This window comes from Dromiciops gliroides, chromosome 1 (genome assembly GCF_019393635.1).
Source record: "Dromiciops gliroides isolate mDroGli1 chromosome 1, mDroGli1.pri, whole genome shotgun sequence".
Classification (NCBI taxonomy): domain Eukaryota; kingdom Metazoa; phylum Chordata; class Mammalia; order Microbiotheria; family Microbiotheriidae; genus Dromiciops; species Dromiciops gliroides.
Window position 1 is genome coordinate 656,340,891 of NC_057861.1, and position 22,088 is coordinate 656,362,978.

A 22,088-nucleotide genomic window follows, 5' to 3' on the forward strand; every position below is an offset into this window, starting at 1 on the left:
GAAGAGAAGAGGCAATCATGAGTGAGGGTCACCACACTCAAAAGTAGGAATGGAGGAGAGTTAAGCTATTGGATGAGAACTACAGGGCCATGGTACACTGATATTTGATTTATTGAAAATAGAATAAATATACACAAATATCTGTATACATATATACATTTACACACTATGTATATATACATAAACAATATATATGTGTGTATATATGTATACATGTGTGTATAAAGAGAGAGAAGAGAAGAGGGAGGGGGGAGATAGAGCAAGAGGAGTTAGGTGGCACTCTGGATAGAGTACTGGGCCTGGAGTCAGGAAGATTCTTCTTCCTGAGTTCAAATCTGGCCTCAGACACTTAGTAGCTGTGTAAACCTGGACAAGTCACTTAATAATTTGTCTTAGTTTCCTCATCTGTAAAATGAGCTGGAGAAAGAAAGGACAAACCACTCCAGTATCTTTGCCAAGAAAACCCCAAATTCAGTCATGAAGACTTAGACATGACTGAAACAACTCAACAACAGCAATATGTGTGTATACATACGTGTGTATATATATATATGTATATGTATATGTATGTATGTATACACACACTCCTTGTAGGTCGTCAACAAGTATTTAAGTGTCTACAGTCACAGAATCACAGAGTTGGAAGAGACCTCAGATCAGATGACATCTAGTCCATACCCAAATAAGAATTCCTTTTACAACAAATCAGACAAGAGGTCTGCCAGCCTTGCTTGAAAACCTTTAATGAAAGAGAACTAATTATCTCCCCAGTCAGGCTATTCTGGTTTTGGATAGCCCTATTACAAAGTTCTTCCTTGTAATTTCCAACTATTGATCCTGGCTCTGCCCCCTTGGACTAAAAAGAATAAGTTTCATCCCTCTCCCACATACAACAGTTCTTTAGACTTCTCTATAACATCTCACTTGGTTATCTCATCAGTCTCCTAGAGTTCAATGATCACATCTAGAAATATGATTCTCATATCTCTATCTCCATCCCTAGCCTCTCTCCAGTCCTGTATCATCAATGGCCTTTTAGGCATCTCTAACTGGACATCCCATAGGCACCTCAACACTCAATATATCCCAAACAGAATTTATTATCTTTCACCAAAAAGTCGCCCGTCTTGTGAATTTTGTTTTAACTATCAAGGACTCCACCATCCTTCTGTTCACCCAGGCTCACTTCATTATCATCCTTGACTCCTTTCTCCCTCTACTTATCCAATCCATTGCCACTTTGTTTCATTTCTACCTTTACAACATCTTTCATGAGATCTAAAAGAAAATATCATCCATACCAAGCATTTCATAGTTGAGAAATTGAGTTCCACAGAGAGGAAGTGAATTGCCAAAGTCATTCACAGTTTGAATTAGATCCAGCAAAATAACACAAGCATTCTGTCAGCCTAGTTCTTTCCAACTGCTAACACCCTAAACAGAAAACCACAACTTCCATGGTAGGGAAGAAGAGAAGGGAAGCAGGAAGGAACAAAGACTATTCTCCCGATCCCTAGGGGAATCAAGCAATTCACCCAAGGTCACACAACATTGGCAGGGATGGAGTCTCCCACCTCTTGCCAGAGGTCATATCCTAGCTCTGCTACTAACTCGCTTAAGGTAGTTTCATCATTTGTAAAGTGAGAATTGGCCTAAATAATGTATTTTTCCAGCCCTTACATTTTATAATGGAGTCTACTACTATTAATCTATAAACCAAAACTAATAACAATATTTAAGGTGTTTCTTCTTTAGAATTCAAAGTCTTTTTCATTTATCCTTCTCATCATAATTGTAACTTAAAAGTTATATAGCATGCCAAGCTTCAATCCAAAAAATTTCATTCTGGGTGGACCCCTACCTTGAAAAGAAAAAACTTTGAAAAGCAATTATCATTATAGAATTCACCATTCCACTATTAGCAGTGCCTGCTCAGAAGTAATGAGCTCCGGATGGCTTTTGTTGCCAAGGAGATAAGACCAAAAATTCATGGATAACTCTCCCTGAAATCTAGCAGAGTCTTAACACTTTTGAAGTAGCAGCAAGGAGGATAATGTGGCACAGTCCTCCGTGTGTGTGTGTGTGTGTGTGTGTGTGTGTGTGTGTGTGTGTGTGTGTGTGTGTGTGTGTTGTCTGGCAAGCTCCCTGGGCTCTAAAAAGGAATTTAGCTTCAGAAGGAAGCAATAGAGTCATTTGTCTATACAGAATAAGTGCCCCATCTTTTCATCCATCCATCCGTCTGCAAATCTCTCAGAAGTCCTGGGATCATACAGTTTGAGTGAGAAAGAACCTTTAAAATCATTAATCCAACCCCTTCCTTTTATAGATTATGGGGAGGCTTGGCCAAAGTTCCACATGTAGTAAACGGCAGGCCCAAAGGCTCACAGATAGAGAGTTGGAAAGGACTTTGGAAGCCATCCAGTCCAACCTGTTAATTTACAAATGAGGAAACTGAGGCCCAAGAAAATTAAGTGACTTATCCGAAGTCACCGTGGTACTAAATAACAGAGCTAGGATTCAAACTCAGGTCCTCTGACTTGAGGATTTTGAAGAGATTGGCTTGATTCTGGGGTCCCTTCAATTCTATGTCACCTATGGTGGATTCGAGGAAATTTGGATCAAACTTTATACCCCTGGAATATTCCAAACTCCCTAACCAAAGTGCCAAAAACAGCCCATTCTACTTGAAAGGTGTCAGGGCCAATGCTACTCTGGGACAACTCCATACCTAAATCCAAAGAGCACTTACAAAAACAAACAAACAAACAAGCCCTGTTGTGACTAGTCAGAAACTTATCCCTGGTTCTTTAGTGTAAAATGGGAACATTGTACAGGACAGACTTTAAGATCCTTTCCATCTGTAAATCCAAAAGAACCTCAGTTGAGCCAAGCTTGACCACCATGATTCTGAACCTTCAAATGCAGACAGCCATTCCAATTGCTACCACCAGCTCCTTCCTGGTACACTACAAAAGGCAGAGCCAGATGGGCGTACATTCCCCAAGCCCCTTCGGCCAACAAACCAGGCCATCATATGGTAGCTCTCTAGTTCTTCCAGGTGTTGGAGGAGGCTCTGATGCTGCAGACTAAAACCATCTCTGTACCATAAAAGCAGCTACAGCTGGATGCCTGTCAGGTTGCTGTCAGATGCTCTCTCCGGGTCTGTAGGATTTCTGACCTCCTCTCCCTAGGATGTCTCTGTTTATGAGTCTTCGACAAACCACACATTCTCCAGTATCAGCTGCCAAAGCCAGGCCCTGGCTGCCAGGACACCTCATTAGTCAGACAGAAGTCAGACAGCGGCATCTTTACGCATGTTTGCCCCTAGGCCTATTCTTCCCTTCCCTGCCCTCCACCCCCCACCCCCTGCCACCAACTGGCCCTTTCTTGCCAGTCCCCTTCTCCTTATCCCTGCCTAGCAGGTTATTTTCTTTACTTGATTGGGAAGTTCTTTGAACACAGGAGTCTTATGACTCAAGAGACATAGATCGGCTTAATAAATACAAGGCCTTCCTGTGTCCCCAGCAGCCCTGACCCTTGTAGCTCACTCTGGTATTGCTCAGCAGCCTCTGCTCTTTCCTGTGACTTGTTGTTGAACCCTGAGCTCTGCAATGCTGCCTCTCAGGACACCTGCTATGAATATTAGCCATTCTTCATCCCAGCTGCTGTGCTAGAGCAGCTCAGGTTTAACAAAGGAGAGAGGACTGAGAATGTGTCAGTTTTTTGCTTTGGGGGCTGTTGGGTTTTTTTTAAGAAGGGTTTCTTGTTGAGATGTTTCATGAGAATATTAGGGGATTTTTTTTCTGCTCAAGCACTCTTTCTGACTTGAGCCAAGAAAACAGGTAAGCTCTTTTGGGGGGGGGGGATATATGTGTGTGTGTGTGTGTGTGTGTGTGTGTGTGTGTGTGTGTGTTCTAACATTTTCTTATCTTTCCCTGTTGCTAGAAAGCCTCTATTTCTTCTGAGAGGAAAATTTAGAAAGTCAATTACCAGCTGTTTCCAATATGCTAAGGTATCCACTCTTATGATTAATTATATTATAAGCCACTATATGAGAAAACTGATGCAGATAGAAGTTAATTAAACACCTTGCCCAGGCTTACACAGCTAGTGTCTGAGGCTGAATTTGAACTCAGGTCGTCCTAACTCCAGTCCCAGGACTCTCTTTACTGTTACCACCTAGCTGCCTCTGCCAAAAAGTACAGTATAGCCTGAAAAGTAAAGTTCTAGAATGCATTCTTAAAGAGATGGTTGGTAAACATCTAAAAGAAAAAATGGCTATCACAAAGAACCAAGTATAATTTAGCTCAGTTGTAGCAAAGTATTTAGTATTGTCTCTCACTGTATTCTTATAGATAAATGGAAAGATGTTGATTGGACAATCACACAGGGAGAGTCAGAGCTTATTAAGTGACCAGACGCAGAATTGTTTAATAGTTCAAATTCCACTTTGAAGGACGTCACTGGTGGGATCTGTACATAGCCACGAGCTATGGAATATCTTTGTCAGTGATTTGGAGACAAACATAGGGGGCATACAAAAAATTTGCCGATGATACAAAGGTAGCTCTCACATCAAATGACGTTTAAAGCTAAGTCAAATCAAATAAAACAAAGATTAAGGTAAAAATCTTACAACTGGTTTTTAAAAATCTATTTAGAATTAAAACTTAGCATGGACAAGAAGGTAAGGGCAGTTCATCTAAAAAAAATAGATGGGGGGCGGGGGGGGCGGGGAGTTAATGGACTCCAAGCTCAACCTGAATTAACTGTGTACCAAGAAAGCTAATGTAATCTTAGGCTACATAGAGATGCACAGTATCCAAAACAAGAGAGATTATTGTCCTATTGTCCCCTCCTTTAGTGAGTTTGTATCTGAAGAAATATGCTGTATTCTTCACAACAAATTTTTGGAAGGATATTGAAAGGTTAAGTTTTGGAAAAGCCAAAGGAAAGCAAACAAAATGATAAAGCAGTTTGAGTTCATACCATATGAGGATTTGTTGAAGGACCTCAAGGTGTTTAGCCTGGAGAAGGTGGGGCAAAATAGTGTTCTTCACATGTGAAGGACAATGCAAAACTAGGATTATATGTATTCTTTTTTGTTGTTGTTTGTGTTTGGTTTTTTTTAGTGAGACAATTGGGGTTAAGTGACTTGCTCAGGGTCACACAGCTAGTAAATGTTAAGTGTCTGAGGCCGGATTTGAACTCAGGTACTCCTGACTCCAGGGCCGGTGCTCTATCCACTGCACCACCTAGCCGCCCCGGATTATATGTATTCTTGACCACAGAGGGAAGAACTAGGAACAAGGCCTGGAATAGGCCACAGCTGGGCAGATTTAATCTTCATAAAACTCCCCGACAGTGAGAGCTATCCAAAAGTAGAATGGCCTTTGTACGAAGGTAATGGGCTGCCACTCACCCAGAGGTCTTCAAGCTTGAAGAGTTTGTTAGATTTATTGTCAAAGAATTTTTGTTCATGGCCCTTGTGTTCCCTTCTAACTCCGACATTCTGTGATAGCCTGACACATGTTGTTGGGTCTGACTCCTCATGATCGTAATTGGGGTTTTCTTGACAAAGATACTGGAGTAGTTTGCCATTTCCTTCTCTAGCTCATTTTACAGATAAGGAAATGGAGGCAAACAGGGTTAAGTGACTTGCCCAGAGTCATACAGCTAGTAAGTATCTGGGGTCAGATTTAAACTCATCTTCCTGACTCCAGATCCAGCACTCTATCCATCGTGCCATCTACCTGTCCAAGCCTGGCACATAGTAAGAACTTAACAAACACTTAATGGTGATGATATCATATCACCTCCCCCAGTCTTTTTTTTGGGCTGAACATCCTCAGTTACTCTTCTATTTAAAAAAAAAACAATTAGAAAGACTTTACAATTACAGAATAATTCTGAGTTAGATGCGTTTATTCTCGATCAGTCTTTCTCCAAGTCTAAACCTGGTGTTCAGACTAATTCTTTGACTCCTTTCCTGGTAAGATACAGATTCAGTTCTCCCAACAAATGCCCCACAGTCCTGAGACTTTATTGCCTCCCTAGTCAATGGAAGAGGCAGAAAAGCAGAGCATTTGGAGGGTGGAAAATAATCTTTTATAGTCAGTTCCCCACTTCTTGGAATGTTTTAAAATTTTCTTTGGCCATGAGTGCCTGAGGATAGTCTTTGCACCTGGTTATTTGACCATATTATTGGGAGGTCTGAGTGACCAGAGTGAAGTTAAAGTTGCTTGTCTTCTCCCAATAATTTCTTAGGTCTGGTTGTTCAATGAGTTAATCATATTTTCCATAAGTCCCCTCCCTATTCCTTGCCAACTCCCACTCATTTTAGTTTAGTTATATCTCTGAGAGCCTTTATCATCATAAAGGGATGAACCTCAAAGAGTAAGAAAGGCAGGTAACTTATATAGGCTTCTTGCTTTCATTTACCTATCTCCAAGGCCACAGGGATTGATTTTTCTGTGTACCACATATCCAACAGAAGAAGAGAGCCCTTAATAAATTGTAAATGACTGAGTGGATATCTTCCAGTTTTGTGAAATTAAATTAAAGAAAGGACTCCCAGACTGAGAGCTCCAATTACCTAGTTTCATCCCAAAATGTATCATTTTTATGGTAAGTTTTAACTCCATGAAAATACAGGGTTATAATGCAAATGATGACAGGCCCAGGGCCAGCTCATGAGGCAAGAATTCCATGTATTCAATATTTTTACACAGTATGCCCTGATCCATCACACTTTTTCTTCCTTTGAAGAGCATTAAAATAGATGAAAATGCAGAGAATTCTATTTTCCTCTTTTTCATATGCTTTTATGCCATTTTCAAGTCATTCCTCCACATCCCTCCCTTTTTCTACTCTTTTTTTTTCAAATTTTATTTCTATTTATATCTTTTGCTTTTAAATCACCTTTGTTTTCAGATATGTCCCTATTCCCTCTTTGACCAGAACCAACTCTTGTTGGGGTGGGGGTAAGGGGGAGAGGTGGGAAGCAGTTCAGAAAAACTAACCAACTTCTCAACCAAGTCTAACAGCATATGAATTGTTCCATCCCAATAGTCTGCCTGTCACCTCTGTGGCAAAAGGACAAAAGGACATTTTAACATCTCATCTTCAGGGCTATGCTTAGTTGTTATGGTTACACAATATTCAAGCTGAGTTTTTGGGTCTTTTTCATTTACATTGTTGTAGTCATTGTGCATATTGCTTTCCTAGTTCTGCTGGCTTGACTTTAGCAGTTAATATAAGTCTTCCTATGCTTCTCCGAATTTTTTCACATTCATCACTCCTTACTATGTAGCCTGTGCCTTTCATTTATTTGATTTTCCCCCATATAACTTCTCAAACTCAGCTCCTCTTTTTCTGTACTCTGTAAAATGGAAACAAAGGGAGGAAAAAAACAATTCATGACCAGCTCCTTCTGTTTGGCATGGTTAAAGAGCTCAGCACCAATGGTGGTTGAAATACCTACATTGAAATACCATCCGGTGCCATACTAGAGTAATTTGTGGGCCAGCATGAAACACCCAGCCTAGCTTAAAAGGCAGCCAGCAGGAGATGTTTGCCTTTCTCTTAACTGAGGCAGCATAGTGATTGGAAAGGATTCTGGATCTGGAATAAGAGTACTTGATGCTACTTGTTACTTCTGTGACCTTGAGCAAACAAACCACTCCTCTTTCGGCTCTCAGGGATTGGAGTAGATCATCTCTAAGGCCCCTTCCAGTTCTAAATCGGTTGTTCCAACTCCTGATTATATGGACCCCAACAAATCAACATGAGTCCACTATATTATGCCACTAAAGGGTCTATAAAATGAAAGTTGCTTCAGGACAAAAACTATTTTTCTTTTTGTTTTGTTTTCTCTGGTCTTGTATCCCAGAGCCTAGCACAATGTCTGGCACATAGTTGTCACTTAATTTTTCTTGAATAGATTGATGAATGTCAGCCAAAAAGCACCTTCCTAGTGCCTTTCAAGAAGTTAGTGGCACCTTTTAGATAATCCCTGAAAGGATTATCTTTAAGGGAGCAAGGAACTTCACTTAGAGAAAGTTCAAAGGAAGTAAAGGGACAGAGCCACTACCTCTCTAACGTCCCTCTCACCAGGCAAGTTTCCTAAAGCTTCAGTAGATTAGGTGGAATCTCATAAGACTTAACAAGGATGTGAAATCTAATGCCTGTGTTCCAAAAATCACCTTCAGAAGTCCAACATGGGGGAAAATATAGATAATTGACTGTAATAATCTTGGGGTTCTAGTGGACTGTGTAATGTGGTAACCAAAAAATATTAATGGAATCAGTTATGCTATTCTTGCTACAGAAATCCAAAAGAAAAGTTCAATTAAAAGGAGAAGAAAACTGAGGGAAGCAGTAAAGGCATCTCCAGTTCCAAAGAGGATGTGGAAACTGATGAATTAATGCAAAAAAATAAGCCATGATCTGGGCTGATCAGCCTGATTGCTTGAAGACCTTGGTCTCAGGCACTGCCAAAGCAAGTGATCAAGTGAACTTGCCTACTTTGGTGATCTTTTTTCTTAAAAGTTACCGTGCTAAATTCTCCCCACCCCTCTATCCCCTGGATGCTATAGCTGGTTGGGAGTAGATGGGTGGGGAAGGAGGAGGATAGGGGGTCAGTTCCATTAGCAGAGACTTCCTTGCTGTCATCTGAAGATTAACTAATCATAAAGGAAAACAGGGAGGGAATTTATATAACAATTTTGTTTTCTTGCTGCCCACCCCCCTGCACCAATCCTTACAGGAGAAGAATGGGAAGAAAACCTCACACATCTGTGAATCACAACCTGGCTTTGGCTCAATTTAGAGCCACAATGGACCTAACAAGGGAGGCCTAAAGGCAATATTTTCTTTCACTGGTTAAGAAGGGTTGATAGAAGTTTTCCATTGCCAGAACACTCATTAGTCAGGCAGCCTTCCCAAGCACCGTTTCCTCTTCGGCAGCCCTAACTGTTAAAGGTCTTTAATAACTGCTGGCCTCGAGCTCATTTGGTTGTTCCCTTTCCTGAGGCAGGTGCTAAGGTTTAGAGGATGAATACGGTCAATGACCATGTAACGAGGCAGGAAACAGAAAAAGTGGTCCTAGTTACCTGCATGCAGGGCCCTTCATATCCCCACAGAAGGTGTTTTATTACTTGGCCTCAGTAATGGGCCCACAGCTTTGGTGTCCAGGCCAGGGAGATAGACAAAGATCATTCACCTATGAGAAATGATTGATGTGTCTTTTACTTTAACAAATGAGAAATGTCCAGTGGCATAAGGGACCCACTGTGACAAGTAAGGTTTTCTCATTAGCAGTAGAAAAATGTAACAATTATTCATCAGGAACATACACAGTGGGAATTGGGGTTTGATTCTTCCTTTCTACTATTGGCTACTGGCTATTCTCAGGGGCCACAGTATATACATCCATGTGTGCATACAGATAGACATACATGTAAGCACAGGGAGTATAGATTTTGGAAAATTGAATAATGATCTTCAATGGAAAAAATATGTTGGTGAGGAATAGGAAAATATTTTTATTCAGTAAAAAGCATTTAAAGAAGTAGTAGTCATGGAAGAGATGATTCATAATAGTGACTGATGGGCTTTTTTGGTCTTAGCTATAAGATAATAGATAATAAATAGATTTTCCTAAGACCATTTCAAGCCCCAAGAAGCCATTACATTCATTACAAATTGTAGCCAGGTATGAACTAGATTTTAATAAACATGTTCAATTAAATTCAATCAAGTTGTCTAAAGCACCTTAGCCTATGCAGAAGTACTGCACATAAAGCTTATACAATGTCAAAAAATCCCATCTTTAATCTGGCCTTTATCCATTCATTCTGTCCCTATCCCTTTGTAGACCCCACCCTTTCCTTTCCCAGCAAGGGGACCTTTGACACAGGCATACTTGTGAGAATAAAGAAAAGACTTCAAGGATGTCAAAAGATCTAGTTCATGCTGATCTTAGAACATAAAAATTATCACTGTCCAAACTTTAGCACTACTCTCTCTGTTCTTAAGACTTGAGAAGCTTGCAACATAGTCTAGTGCCCAAGACTTTTCCTAGAGAGAGAGAGACATACACAACACTAGGTGACTTTTAACCTCTGTGAGCCTCAGAATGTACTAAATTACCTTGAGCTCCAACTCTATTATCCCATGATAACATGATGCATCAAAGCAAGGAAAAGGTAACTTAAGAAAATGGAAATGTTTAAAGTGCCCCCCAAATGTGGAAAGTTAGGTTGGGGGGCCTGAGGAAGAGGCTAACAAATCTGGACCATTCTCATGTGCCTCAACTATTCCCTTCTTACTTTCCTCCTAGGGAAGTCACTCAGTTAAAAAGTTTGGAATCCCCACTATTACATGGGAGCCACCCACATGGCCTCTTTCCCTTCCTAATTTACTTTTCTAATTCTTTCAACCTGCCTCTGTAAGTAGGAATAGCAACCCCAGAGTCCTCGCTTTAGAGTCCTCTTTAGAGTAGACTCTAAAACACAAAGTACCAAAGCACTTTGTAACCAAAGTTATACAAAGTAACTGGGAGGGTTCCTTAGGGAAAGAAAGGAGGGAGGAAGAGGAAACAGGCTTTGCAGTGCAATCTTAATGGCTAAACAAATGGTAGAGAGGCACAGGGACCACCACATTGAAGCAGATAGATAAGAAACATCTAAGCAATATTCAGGGTTTTATGGAATCAGGATTTGAAAGAAGAGTGTGGCCCATTCTTATATAAATATTATACTAAGAATAAGTTAGTTACATAATAAGACAAGAGTTAAGCAGCTTAAGACAGTATGTAGGTAAATATTAAATGCATAATAACATAGATTTCATGGTACCATAGATCTAGGAATAAAGGTGCTAAGTGATCATCTAATGTCACCCACCCCCCCCATTTTACAGGGAAGGTGTGGATACCCGAGAAAACTAAGGCAACTCCATTTTATCTGAAGTTCCTCAATCTTGCCTCTGACCCTGTTCATACTGCAGCCTCTGCCCTTGCTTGCAACCTTCCTTACTGCTGAAACAGCAAGGACAGTCCTATCTTTTAGGACAGGTTTCTAAGAGATAACTAACCTGAAGAAGAGCCTTTCCTGTTACTAGTCCCAGCAAAAGGTCCTTCTGTCCAGTCAAGGGATATCACATCCCCTGCACACTGCCAGCAACAAACCCATTTCACCTCCAGCCTCAAGTAAGCCCTATATAAATTTGGTTCCGCTGGGCCCTAAATTTCGAGCTTGTTCTGGCACTGACACTTTTACCCACAGAGGAGACAGATTCACTCAAGGTCATCTAAGTAGTAAGTAGATGAGAAAAGGGAGATTGTACTGTGGAATGAAGTGTTCAAAGAAGACTTCATGGTAAAGTGGAATTTGAGCTGAACCCTGAAGACTTTCAATTAGCAAAGAAAGAAGGGAAATATATTCCAAGCAAGAGACATATGTTAGCAGTACTGTGTTCTTTTAAATTTGGGGATTGATATCCCAGGAAACCCCTAAGATCATCAATCAGTGCATTCCACCTAAGTGGAGAAAAAGGCACCATCTTAGTGCTCTGTTGTTGTTGTTTTTTATTACTATTAACCCCCTCCTCCAAAATTCTGACCCAAATTCATGTCCTCCAGGAAGTCTACTCAAAGCACCAGCTCTAGATCTTCTAATACACCTGAATTTGAAGGCATTATGGTCCTGTCTCTGTCACATATTAAATTTGCAACTTTGAACAATTTATAGCTTGACCAGCTATAAAATGAAAGGATTGGACTAGTTAATGTCTAAGGTCTCTGGTCTTTCCTAGCTCTAATGTTCTGAGATTCCATGTAACAGCTACCCTTTTTCTGCTACCTCCACAGGCCCAGTTCATGGTGGGTCTTCTCTCTTCTCTCTCTGCTCCCCATCTCCATCTCTCAGTGGATTTAGGATCATGGAATTTAGAGCTATAAAGGACCTTAAAAATATTCTAACCCATGGTTTCTTAACCTGTTTTGTATCATCAGTCTGCTGAAACCTATTGATCCCTTCTCAAAATTATTTTTAAATGCATAAAGTAAAATGCCTAGGATTATAACACAAACCAATTATGTTTAAATAAAGATTATTTTTCACATCCAAGCTTCCAGACTCCCTAAAATCTATCCATGCATCTTTTGGGGGGGTCCATAGACCCTGGTAAAAACCCTGATCTAACCCCAACTCCTCATTTCTACAGATTAGAAAACTGAGGCCCCAAAGTTTAAATAACTACCCCAAGATCCCATGTAGAGTAAGTAGTGGAGCTAAGATCCAAACATCAACCCAAATTTAGTGATCTCTGCACTTGTAGTTCAGGGCTTATTTGGTGAAGTTGGTTGCTAAGAGAGGAAGAAGGAAATCAGTAGGAGACTGGGAGACACCGAATGACCTCAGGGTGATTCTCTTTGAACATGTCCCCTCAGATCACATTTCATATTTATGTAAACCTGTCTTTTTTTTTTTTTTAAGGAAAACTGTGGTTTCTGGCATACCTCACCAGTAATATTATCAGGCTTAAAAAACAGCCTCAGGTTGTTGTCTCAGACTTCCTCCCAATTACTCACTCAGAAAAATCATTCCTAGTAGAGTAGGAAGAATTGACCTTTAGAAGTATATATGGCAGTTCTTCTGGCCAAGTACTTCCTGGTAACTCATGGATGGCCATGTTCTCACCTGTCAACTTATAAGGCAAGCAAACTCCTTTAGACACTAAAGAAAATGCTTTATTTGGCTGATATCTACAGGGCTTACAATTCCTTTTTGTAAGGAGCAAATTTGATAGAAAAAAATATGCCTACCCACTGCCCTTTTCTTGAAAAGTAAGAATACTTGACCTAGAATCAAGAAAGACCCATGTACAGATCCCAGCTTTGATATCTATGTGACTCTGGTCAAATCACTTCCCTTTTCACAAATCACTTTTCAGATTACTCATCTGAAATAGAGGATAACAGTACTACATTCTCTCCAGGGTTGTCATGAAGAAAGAGTTTTAACCTTAAACTGCTCTAGAAATATGAGTTATCCAAAAGCCTGAAAAGGTGCACTTTTGAAATAAGATAAGGGATATATGTCCAGAAATATATTAAATCTATCATTAAAATTTTAGTAAAGCTGCTTTGGATCAACAAGTTAAAATTCAATAAACATATATGAAATACTAGGTACTGAACTACAAAGAAAGGTACAATACCAGCTCTGTTCAGAAGGAAATTATATCTCTTTTTAAACACTCATTCTGAGAAAAAAATGCTACATGACTTCAAATAAGGACTATTTCAAAGGAACTTAGTTACTAGTACTGCCCTTGAGAAGGTCAATTCCTTTGGACCAACACACACACACACACACACACACACACACACACACACACACACACACACTTTGTGAGACTATTAACAGATACCAGTGGGAGGAATCCTTGAAGCTGACCCCAAGAAGATGCAATTTGGAAGAATTTGACACTTTTCAAATATTTTGGGAGGATTGATGAGTCAAGTCAAGAGGTCACCTAAGCCATGATACGAGATAATAGCTAGTATTGGTACTGCTCTTTAAGGGCTTCAGAGTGTTTTATTTACATATCTCATAGGAGTCGCAAAATGACTCCTTGAAGTTAGTTGAACAACTATTATTATCTCCATTTTAATAAGGAATAAACTGAGGCCCAATGAAGTTGCCAAAGTCACACAAGTGGCAAGTAGCAGAATCTGGACTCACACCTAGATTTCCCAATGCCAAGTTCATTGCTTTTTCTACTATACCACACAATACCTACAGAGTTCTAGCTTTTTCCAGTGCATCACATGATAAAATATACACCTTATTTACAGACCCAATAAAAGCAGACACTGCCAAGGCCATCTCTAGTATTAAGTACTCACTGTGGTCCTCCCATGTCTCCATGCAAACAGCTGGGGGGGTGGGGCAGGGTAAATCCTTATGGATCCATTCTTTCAGAGTTCTCGTCTTGCCTCTGACTCCCTGGATGGGAAGGACCTTTCCTTATCAGGCCTCCAGTGATTCTTCCTTTAAGCACCAGACTATCCTAGAGTCCTCTGCAGTCACCATATTCACCCTTCCGGGATGACTCAATGGGTCTATCCCCTGGAAGATCTATTATGATGAAATAACCCATTTCCCTCTGTTTTGATTAAATCCACTTACAAGTTGGTAAGTCTGGTTCTGGCCTTTGGTGAAACTAGATTCTTCACCTCTTATGCTACCTAAGCTAGTTCTAGATCTCATCTCGATAGTAGCCAATGCAGCCTAGATGAAAAAACACTATTGTCTCTGGTGGTCATTTCCCCTGAGATGCCAGTAATAGACAATGTTCCCTTCTTCACTGAAAATGTCCCACTAAGGGGCAGCTAGGTGTGCAGTGGATAAAGCACCGGCCCTGGATTCAGGAGGACCTGAGTACAAATCCGGACTCAGACACTTGACACTTACTAGCTGTGTGTGACCCTGGGCAAGTCACTTAACCCCCATTGCCCCGCAAAAAAAAAGAAAATGTCCCACTAAATTCCTGTTCCCAGAATTATCATCCTACTTACAGAGTAAATATAACTGATATACCATGACCCCCAGTGAATAATCACATCTTTTCTAACTTATTTCCCTACTTTCTCTTTGATGATGCATCACTGTAGTGGCCCTGAAGTAATGGCATACCAGAAGTATATTATTATAATTGTATCATTAGATACAATTTCATCCATTATGGACATTCCTCCCATCACTGCCGATCACAATTAGAGGCAAATCAGTGAATATACTAGTCTTTTTTTAGGACTTTTTAAAAACTCTTATATAAAAGTGTCCTTCTATGAAAAAGGGTTCAAACAGAATGTATACTGGCTAAAGCTTGGTCTTTGCAAACATTACTGGATCCTTATGATTTTTCCTGCTATTTTGTGTTAAAAGGCCATTCTCCCCATGTAAAATCAACACAGGAATAGATAGATATTGTTCAGCAAATAAAAAATGATTAAACTCATGAGAAATGAATATAATTAATTTGTAGACACTTATGATTGAATTAATTAAAAAACATGTTGTCTTCTGACAGTTTTTAATTCAGTAGTTATTTTTTTAATTGCTATGACATCTCCATGACATGGGCAGACATTATAAATAAACCTACTTCAAAGAAAAGGGTCTATTGTAAAGAATATCAAGAACATAAAGGGCTATTCATTCAGAAAACATTTAGAAAGCCCCTACTCCATGCAAAGCACCATGCTAGGACAGAGTTTGGGTTTACATTAGGCATGATTAATCAAAATAAAAGTTAGATAGGATGTTTTCAAATATCTTTTTTGCTCCATCAATTCAAAAGCCATGGCTTTATAGCAACAATTAAGGCAAAAAAAAAAAGATTTGTGCCTGTGTGTGTGTGTGTGTGTGTGTGTGAGAGAGAGAGAGAGACAGACAGACAGACAGACAGACAGACAGACAGACAGACAGACAGACAGACATTGCTGAAGATTTACTTCTTGCCTTACCTCCTTCTAGGTTGCCCAGTCAAAGGCCATCCTACGCCTAATATCACTTGGTTCCATGACCATCAGCCTATTGCCACATCAGCAGACCCAACATACCGCATATTAGCAGCTGGGCAGATTCTTCAGATTACAAACATCAGTGGAGGGTCTCAGGGTGAATTCAGCTGCCTAGCTCAGAATGAGGCTGGAATGCTAGTGCAGAAGGCATCTCTTGTGATCCAAGGTAAGAAATAGCATTGTACTATGGTTTGTTTTGGGTGGTGGTTTGTTCAACCTGTGATTTTATCAACATGCAGAAACACTGATGTGGAAATTCTCTCCACTGATACAGTTCAGCAACTCATCTGTAAATTATAATTTTAGAGATCTGCCAAAGGTTCTAAGAGACTTTTGGGCTTGTACATGGTCACATAGCTAGTGTATGGGTGTAATTGACATATAAATATATGTGCCGCATATACATGTATACATACCTACATATATATTTTACACATACCTACCTACATATACATGCATACATGCAAACACACATATGCATATACACACACGTATACACACACACAAATATATCAGACTTGATCCCTGACCTTCCCAACTCCAAGGTAAGCCCTCTAACCAATATGCCATGCTCAATTAATGAATGAATAAAAAGAATTTATAAAGTGCTTATGATGTACCAGGAACTGTGTCAAGAGCTGGGATTGATTTCTTAAGAAGTCAACATAGAGAACCAAATAGAGTTTTCAAATTCTGGTAAAGCATCAGAAATTATCGTTATTTCTGATTAATAGACATCCTTAGAGACTGAACCCTAAACAAAATCTCAACCTTCATCAACTGAGTCTACTTTGGACATTTTGCAATTGAAACAAACACCCTTTCAAGCAGTATATAGGAATGGGGTACACATTTAAAATACCCATTTCACTGCCCTAAAAGTTACAGTTAGGGGTGAATATCAAAGGTGGCCCTTTTGCTCAACCTCAGTGTATTTCCTCCATGTTCATTTCTAGTAAAGATAACAAAAAGGACTGAAATGCAGGTTTTGTCTGCTTGTTCTCCTGACAAATGGTCCCGTCCTGGCCCCTGTCTGGAAACTTCCATCTAGAATAAGTATTAGAATTTGTAGCATGAGCTTGTTATTCAGCATTACCCTCCTTGGGGGTATCAGGGGTGCCATCAGGCAGCCCTTTGCACTCTCCCAGTACTAGCAACAATAGGTTTCAAAACAGTGAGACAAAGTGCAATTGGGCCTTTCTATAGAAACCCATTAGAAACCTCTAGCTTGGCACATCTAGTTTTCTCTGCAGGCCTGTGTGAGACACTTCAAAGAGAAATTCCACTGCACGTGTTTCCAAAATGCAGGGTTCTGGGGGAAAGGAAACAGTTGGATGACAATATGGAAAGGTAGCCTTGGAAATTTTTTTTTTAATTTCCAAGCCCATAAAACTCTTTTTCCCCCTTAAGCCCCTGCTCCCACTTACTTACCCCACAATAACATGGCTTCATAGACAGAAAAATAAAGATCGGTTTCCCTGCTGGCCAGCCCTCCCCTACCCTGCTCACCTCAACAGCTAGTGGGGATCTGCAGTTCGCATGGCATCATCTTGCAAATGAAGCACTAAAAATTTACAAGCCCACAAGTATTTTTAAATATTTTCCTGCCCCAACCTACACACACATATACAACATAAGAAATCAAAACAAACCATAGTTCCCCACATCTGAGTTCAAATCCCCAGCACTTATCACAGTGATTGGTATATGGTGTGTGCCTAATAAGCACTTATTGCTTGAATGATCTCATACAATATAAATTAAGAATTTCTTAGGTTTAACAGTTATATATAAAGTTTGTGATTTATAAAATCCATTTCTTCTGAGTAAGCTTAGAGATCATTTGTTATAATATCCAGCCCCTTCATTTTACAGATAAGGAAACTGAGGCACATACCAATAAAGTGACTTGTACAAGGTCACAAAGGTATTAAATGCCATGGCCCAACCAGGGTTCTAGTACTTCAGATCTGGTAATCCAGTCGTCCTCTAGCTGAGACCTGATTATAAATGATTAGTAAATTTAAAATATCTTCATCTGAAGAAATGAGTAACATTTTGGGGTGGAGAGAGGATGATAAAGAAAAGTTCTTGTTTAAGTATGACCCATAAAACCAAACTTGGCATGATGGGAGGGGGCTTAACAGTTATACCTACTGGGAGAGAGTGACTCTAAGTAACCCAGGGCTATCTTCCCATTTTACCTTGTGACTGCTGCAGAATACTGGTGGTCAGTGGACAAACTGGTGGGATGTTCAGCTTCATGCGGGAACAAAGGAGTTCAACAGCTCCAGCTGAAGTGTATGCTAAATAGTACTGAGGTCAACCCTTCACATTGTACAGGAAAGACTAAGCCGGCTGTGCAACCCGTAGCCTGCAACCGAAGAGACTGCCCATCACGGTGAGTCTGTCAGGCCAAGTATCTATGTTGGACTTCATTTAAGCCATGTTGCTCCAGCCCAGAGCTAGGGTTTCATATCTTAGGTTCACGGGACTTGGCACTCCAAAAGGCCTTTGAGATTAGCTATTTCAACCCTTCCATTGTATTCATGGGGAGGCTAAGGTTCAGAGAGTGAAAGAGACTAGTCACAAAGAGGCATGATTCAAACTTGGATCTTCTAGGACTAAATCCAGGGCACTTTTCATCATAGCAAGCTTTCTTCTGAGGAAGCTATCCAGCAGCTGCCTAATTCATAAGATACTCTCAGCTATGGTGCTTGGAAGGCAAGAAGAGCCTTGCAACTTTTTTTTTCTCTTAATAACTTTACTAATCGATAAACCAGTTTAGATAAGATACTATCCATTTATTTCTTCAGGCCATCCTCTGACACAACACCTAGTTAAAATTAAAGTAAATCTCCATCCTCCATCATTCTTATTTTTTTTTTAGTGAGGCAATTGGGGTTAAGTGACTTGCCCAGGGTCACACAGCTAGTAAGTGTTAAGTGTCTGAGGCCGGATTTGAACTCAGGTACTCCTGACTCCAGGGCCGGTGCTCTATCCACTGCGCCACCTAGCTGTCCCTATCATTCTTAATAACTCCAAAGATTTGCATGTTCTAGGTTTGGGTCCCTCTGGGGATCATTGGCAGCATACTGTACAACTCAATAGTCAGTAGAACCCTATGATTATTTTACCCAATCGTTATCTTTCTACTCCAACATTAGTGCTGATGGGCACTCGCACATTCTTAGCTTTTTGTCTCCTCTCTATGTCTCAAGAGAAAGAATGAATCCCCTGAGCATCCCCCTCCCCGATTTTAGGGTGCTGATCAATGGGGAAAGGAATGAATTCAATTGTTTTGGGGCCATACTGGTTAAATATGGTGGGTCAGTACCCAGATGCAGCAGGACTAGGCACAGACTGCTACAATGCCATTTTATTACCTTTTCATAAGATGTTCACCTCTTAGGGCGACTGTTTTGTCTTTTGCCAGCTGAGTCATAAGGAACAGTTGAAACCAGGAGAGACTCAATGAAATATGAAACACACTCATTAATATCAGCAGTTTGACTTGCTGACGGGAACATTTCCACGGGAATGATTAATGTCCTTTTATACCCTTCCTGAACTGTAACACAGCCTGTGCCTCCTCCCCACCCCCCACCCCCAGCTCCTGAGAAATTGCTGAAATGGATATTTGGAAATCAAAGTGGATTGAAATGTAGGCCTGAGATTCACCAGGGACATAAGAAGCTGCAAATTCAGCCCTGCCAAGCTGTGTGAAATGAAGAAGAGATCTTTTCTTTGCCAGGAACTTTTTAATTTGATTTGGTGACGGTTGGAGTCAATCAGCCTAATTTACTCCTGTAAATGAAATAATAATGGATAGGTCTGATTGAATTTCAATGCCCCTAAGGAGTGTTAAAAGTACCTCCTGCTTGCTTCCCAAGTAATCATGGATGTGGGCATTTCTGCTGAGCTGGATTGTTGGTTGGGACCATGTACAGAGGAATCTTCTCTCCAAGGCAACTACAGTATGCAAAGTTACCACAAACCTAGATTTCCTAGCAAAATGAATGACCACTTTGTTCCACATTTCCCCAGGGATCTTCTTCCAAAATCCCACTTTTCCAGGAAGGAAATATCACCACCTCTTTTGCTTTTTATCATTCTTCAGGTTAAATATTTCTTATACTTAGCAATGTAAATTTCTACAGTTTTTTATGCAGAAAACACAGTGATGATCCACAGTTAATAAAAGGGTCTCCCTGGTCATTCTTTCTCACCAACACATGTGGAATCATGGTTAGACAGAGGAAACCAGGTTTATATTTGTTCCTTAGAGATAAGAAGGGTGTCCCTCATAAAAGCTTAAAGAAGGCATTCTTCCCCATCAACATGACTTTTTCTCAAAAGGTTAAAGCCAAACCTTATTTTGCTGAATGAAGTAGCTAAGAAGCAATGAACAATTTTTGTCTATTTATGTTTCCACTTTTTTCCCCTCACACTGACACCACATCCAGAGTAATGTGTCAAGAGCTCAATGCCCCATTTTAGGAAAGACTCCACAAGCTGAAGGACATGAAGAGGAGAAGGGAGACCAGTATGATAAGGGAATTATAAGACATACAAAAGAGGATCCCACAAGGAAACTAGAGAGGTTGATCTTGGAGAAGAGAAGACTTGTGGGGAACTGGAAAGATCTTCAAGTACTTACAAGCTTGTCTCATAGAAGAAGAATCAGAATGAGTCTGCTTGGCCTCTGAAGACAAAGAGGAGCAGTGGGTTTCAGGAAGGCTTCCACTTCTGTTTTCTTTGCCAAAATGATCTTTGGCATGAAAAGGATGGAAGAAAAATAACAAATGGGGATATCCAAAATATCTATCCAAGATAAGGAGATCATAGGTGAGCAACTAGCCACCCTTGACAAGTTCAAGTAACTAAACCCAGATGGACTTCATTCTTAAAGGACTGAAAGAAGAACTGACAGCTGTGCTCACTGACTGACCCAGTGTAAGTGAGCTTTGAAAGCTTCAGGAGAATGAGAGAAGTACAGCAAGATGAGAAACGGGCAACTGTCCCAATTTTCAGGGTGGGGAGGGAAAGGAAGATACTAGAGTCTACACACTATAGGCCAATGAGCATGATTTCAATTCTTGGCAAAATTCTTGAATGATGTATTATAAGAATAGCTAATTAATATCTAGACAAGGAAATGGTGATCATTTCATGGTCAGCATGATTTAATAAAAAAACATCATGGTAGACCATTCTTATTTCTTTTTTTGGTAAGATTACTCAACTGATATCAGAGAAAAGCTAGAGACAATTCATTTCCTAGATTCTAGTGAAACGTAAAAGTCTCTCATGCTGTTTTTTAGAGGAAATTTAAGGGATGCCAACTACATAGTAGTATGATTAAGTGGATTCAGAATTGGTGGATTGGCTAGACCTCACAGATAGTAATAATTAATGGTTTAGTATCAGTGTGGACAGCAGACTACAATGGAGTACCCTGGGAATCTATGTTTTGCAGTATCCTTTAGAATTTTTGTCAGAGACTTGATAAAATCATAGAGGGCATGCTTATTAAATTTTCAGAGAGCATAAAGTTTTGAAGGACAGATAACTCCCTAAATAAGTTAGAATTCAAAAATATCTTGATAGGATAAAGCATTGAATAAAATCAAATGTGATGAAATGAAATAGGGATTCTTTCACTTGAGTTCAGAAACATGAATTTCACAAGTACAACACGAAAAAAGCAGAACTAAACAATGTCTCACTGGAAAGCAATCTAAGAATTTTAATACACTATTGCAAGCTTAATATGAGTCAACCACATGAGAGTGCCAAAAAAGCATCTTAGGTGGCATTGAGATACATGGTGTCTAGGACTAAGGAAGTGGCAGTCCTTTATTATACTCTGCCTTGGTACGACCAATATCATGTTCAATCATGGGCACATCTCTTGGCTCTGAGCATTTTCTCTGGTTCTCTATCCTCATCTCTGCCTATTGCCTTCCTTGGCTCCCTTCAAGTCCCAGCTAAAATTCCCATCTTCTACAGAAAGCCTTTCTCCAACCCATCTTAATTCTAGTGCCTTCCCTCCATTATTTCCTATGTATTCTTAATTTAGCTTGTTTGTATATAATTGTCTGTTCATTGCCTCCCCTGCTAGATTGTGAACTCCTTGAGGGCAGACAGTCTTTCTAGATCCCCAGTACTTAGCACAGTGCCTGGCACATAGTAGGAACTTAATAAGCATTTATTGATTGAGAGTATCCAGGAGAGCAACCAAGATGATAAAGGGCCTCGAATTTATACTATCTGAGAAAGCCTCATTGAAGGGACAAGGGTGGTATGTACTAGAAAAGAGCAAAATTAGGGGTTGGGGCATGATAACTATCTAACAAGAGTTTGAAGGGCTATCAGTCAGTCATGCATTTACTGTGTGTCAAGCACTTGTTATGCCAAAGGAGGAGGATAAAACTTGTTTGTTTCCATTCAGTCACAGGAGGTAGAACTAAGAGCAGTGGGTGAAAATTAC

At 40.1% G+C, this 22,088-nt stretch overlaps 1 protein-coding gene across 2 annotated transcripts in view; it reads left to right on the forward strand.

Moving 5' to 3' along the window:
- Positions 1-22,088, forward strand: part of ADAMTSL1 (ADAMTS like 1) — a 1,070,304-nt gene that overhangs the window by 1,034,861 nt on the left and 13,355 nt on the right. For both annotated transcript variants that reach the window (XM_043978110.1, XM_043978111.1), the window contains 2 exons: positions 15,549-15,761; positions 17,816-17,996. In XM_043978110.1, the coding sequence (XP_043834045.1) occupies positions 15,549-15,761; positions 17,816-17,996 (394 nt within the window). The remainder of the gene's footprint in view (positions 1-15,548; positions 15,762-17,815; positions 17,997-22,088) is intronic.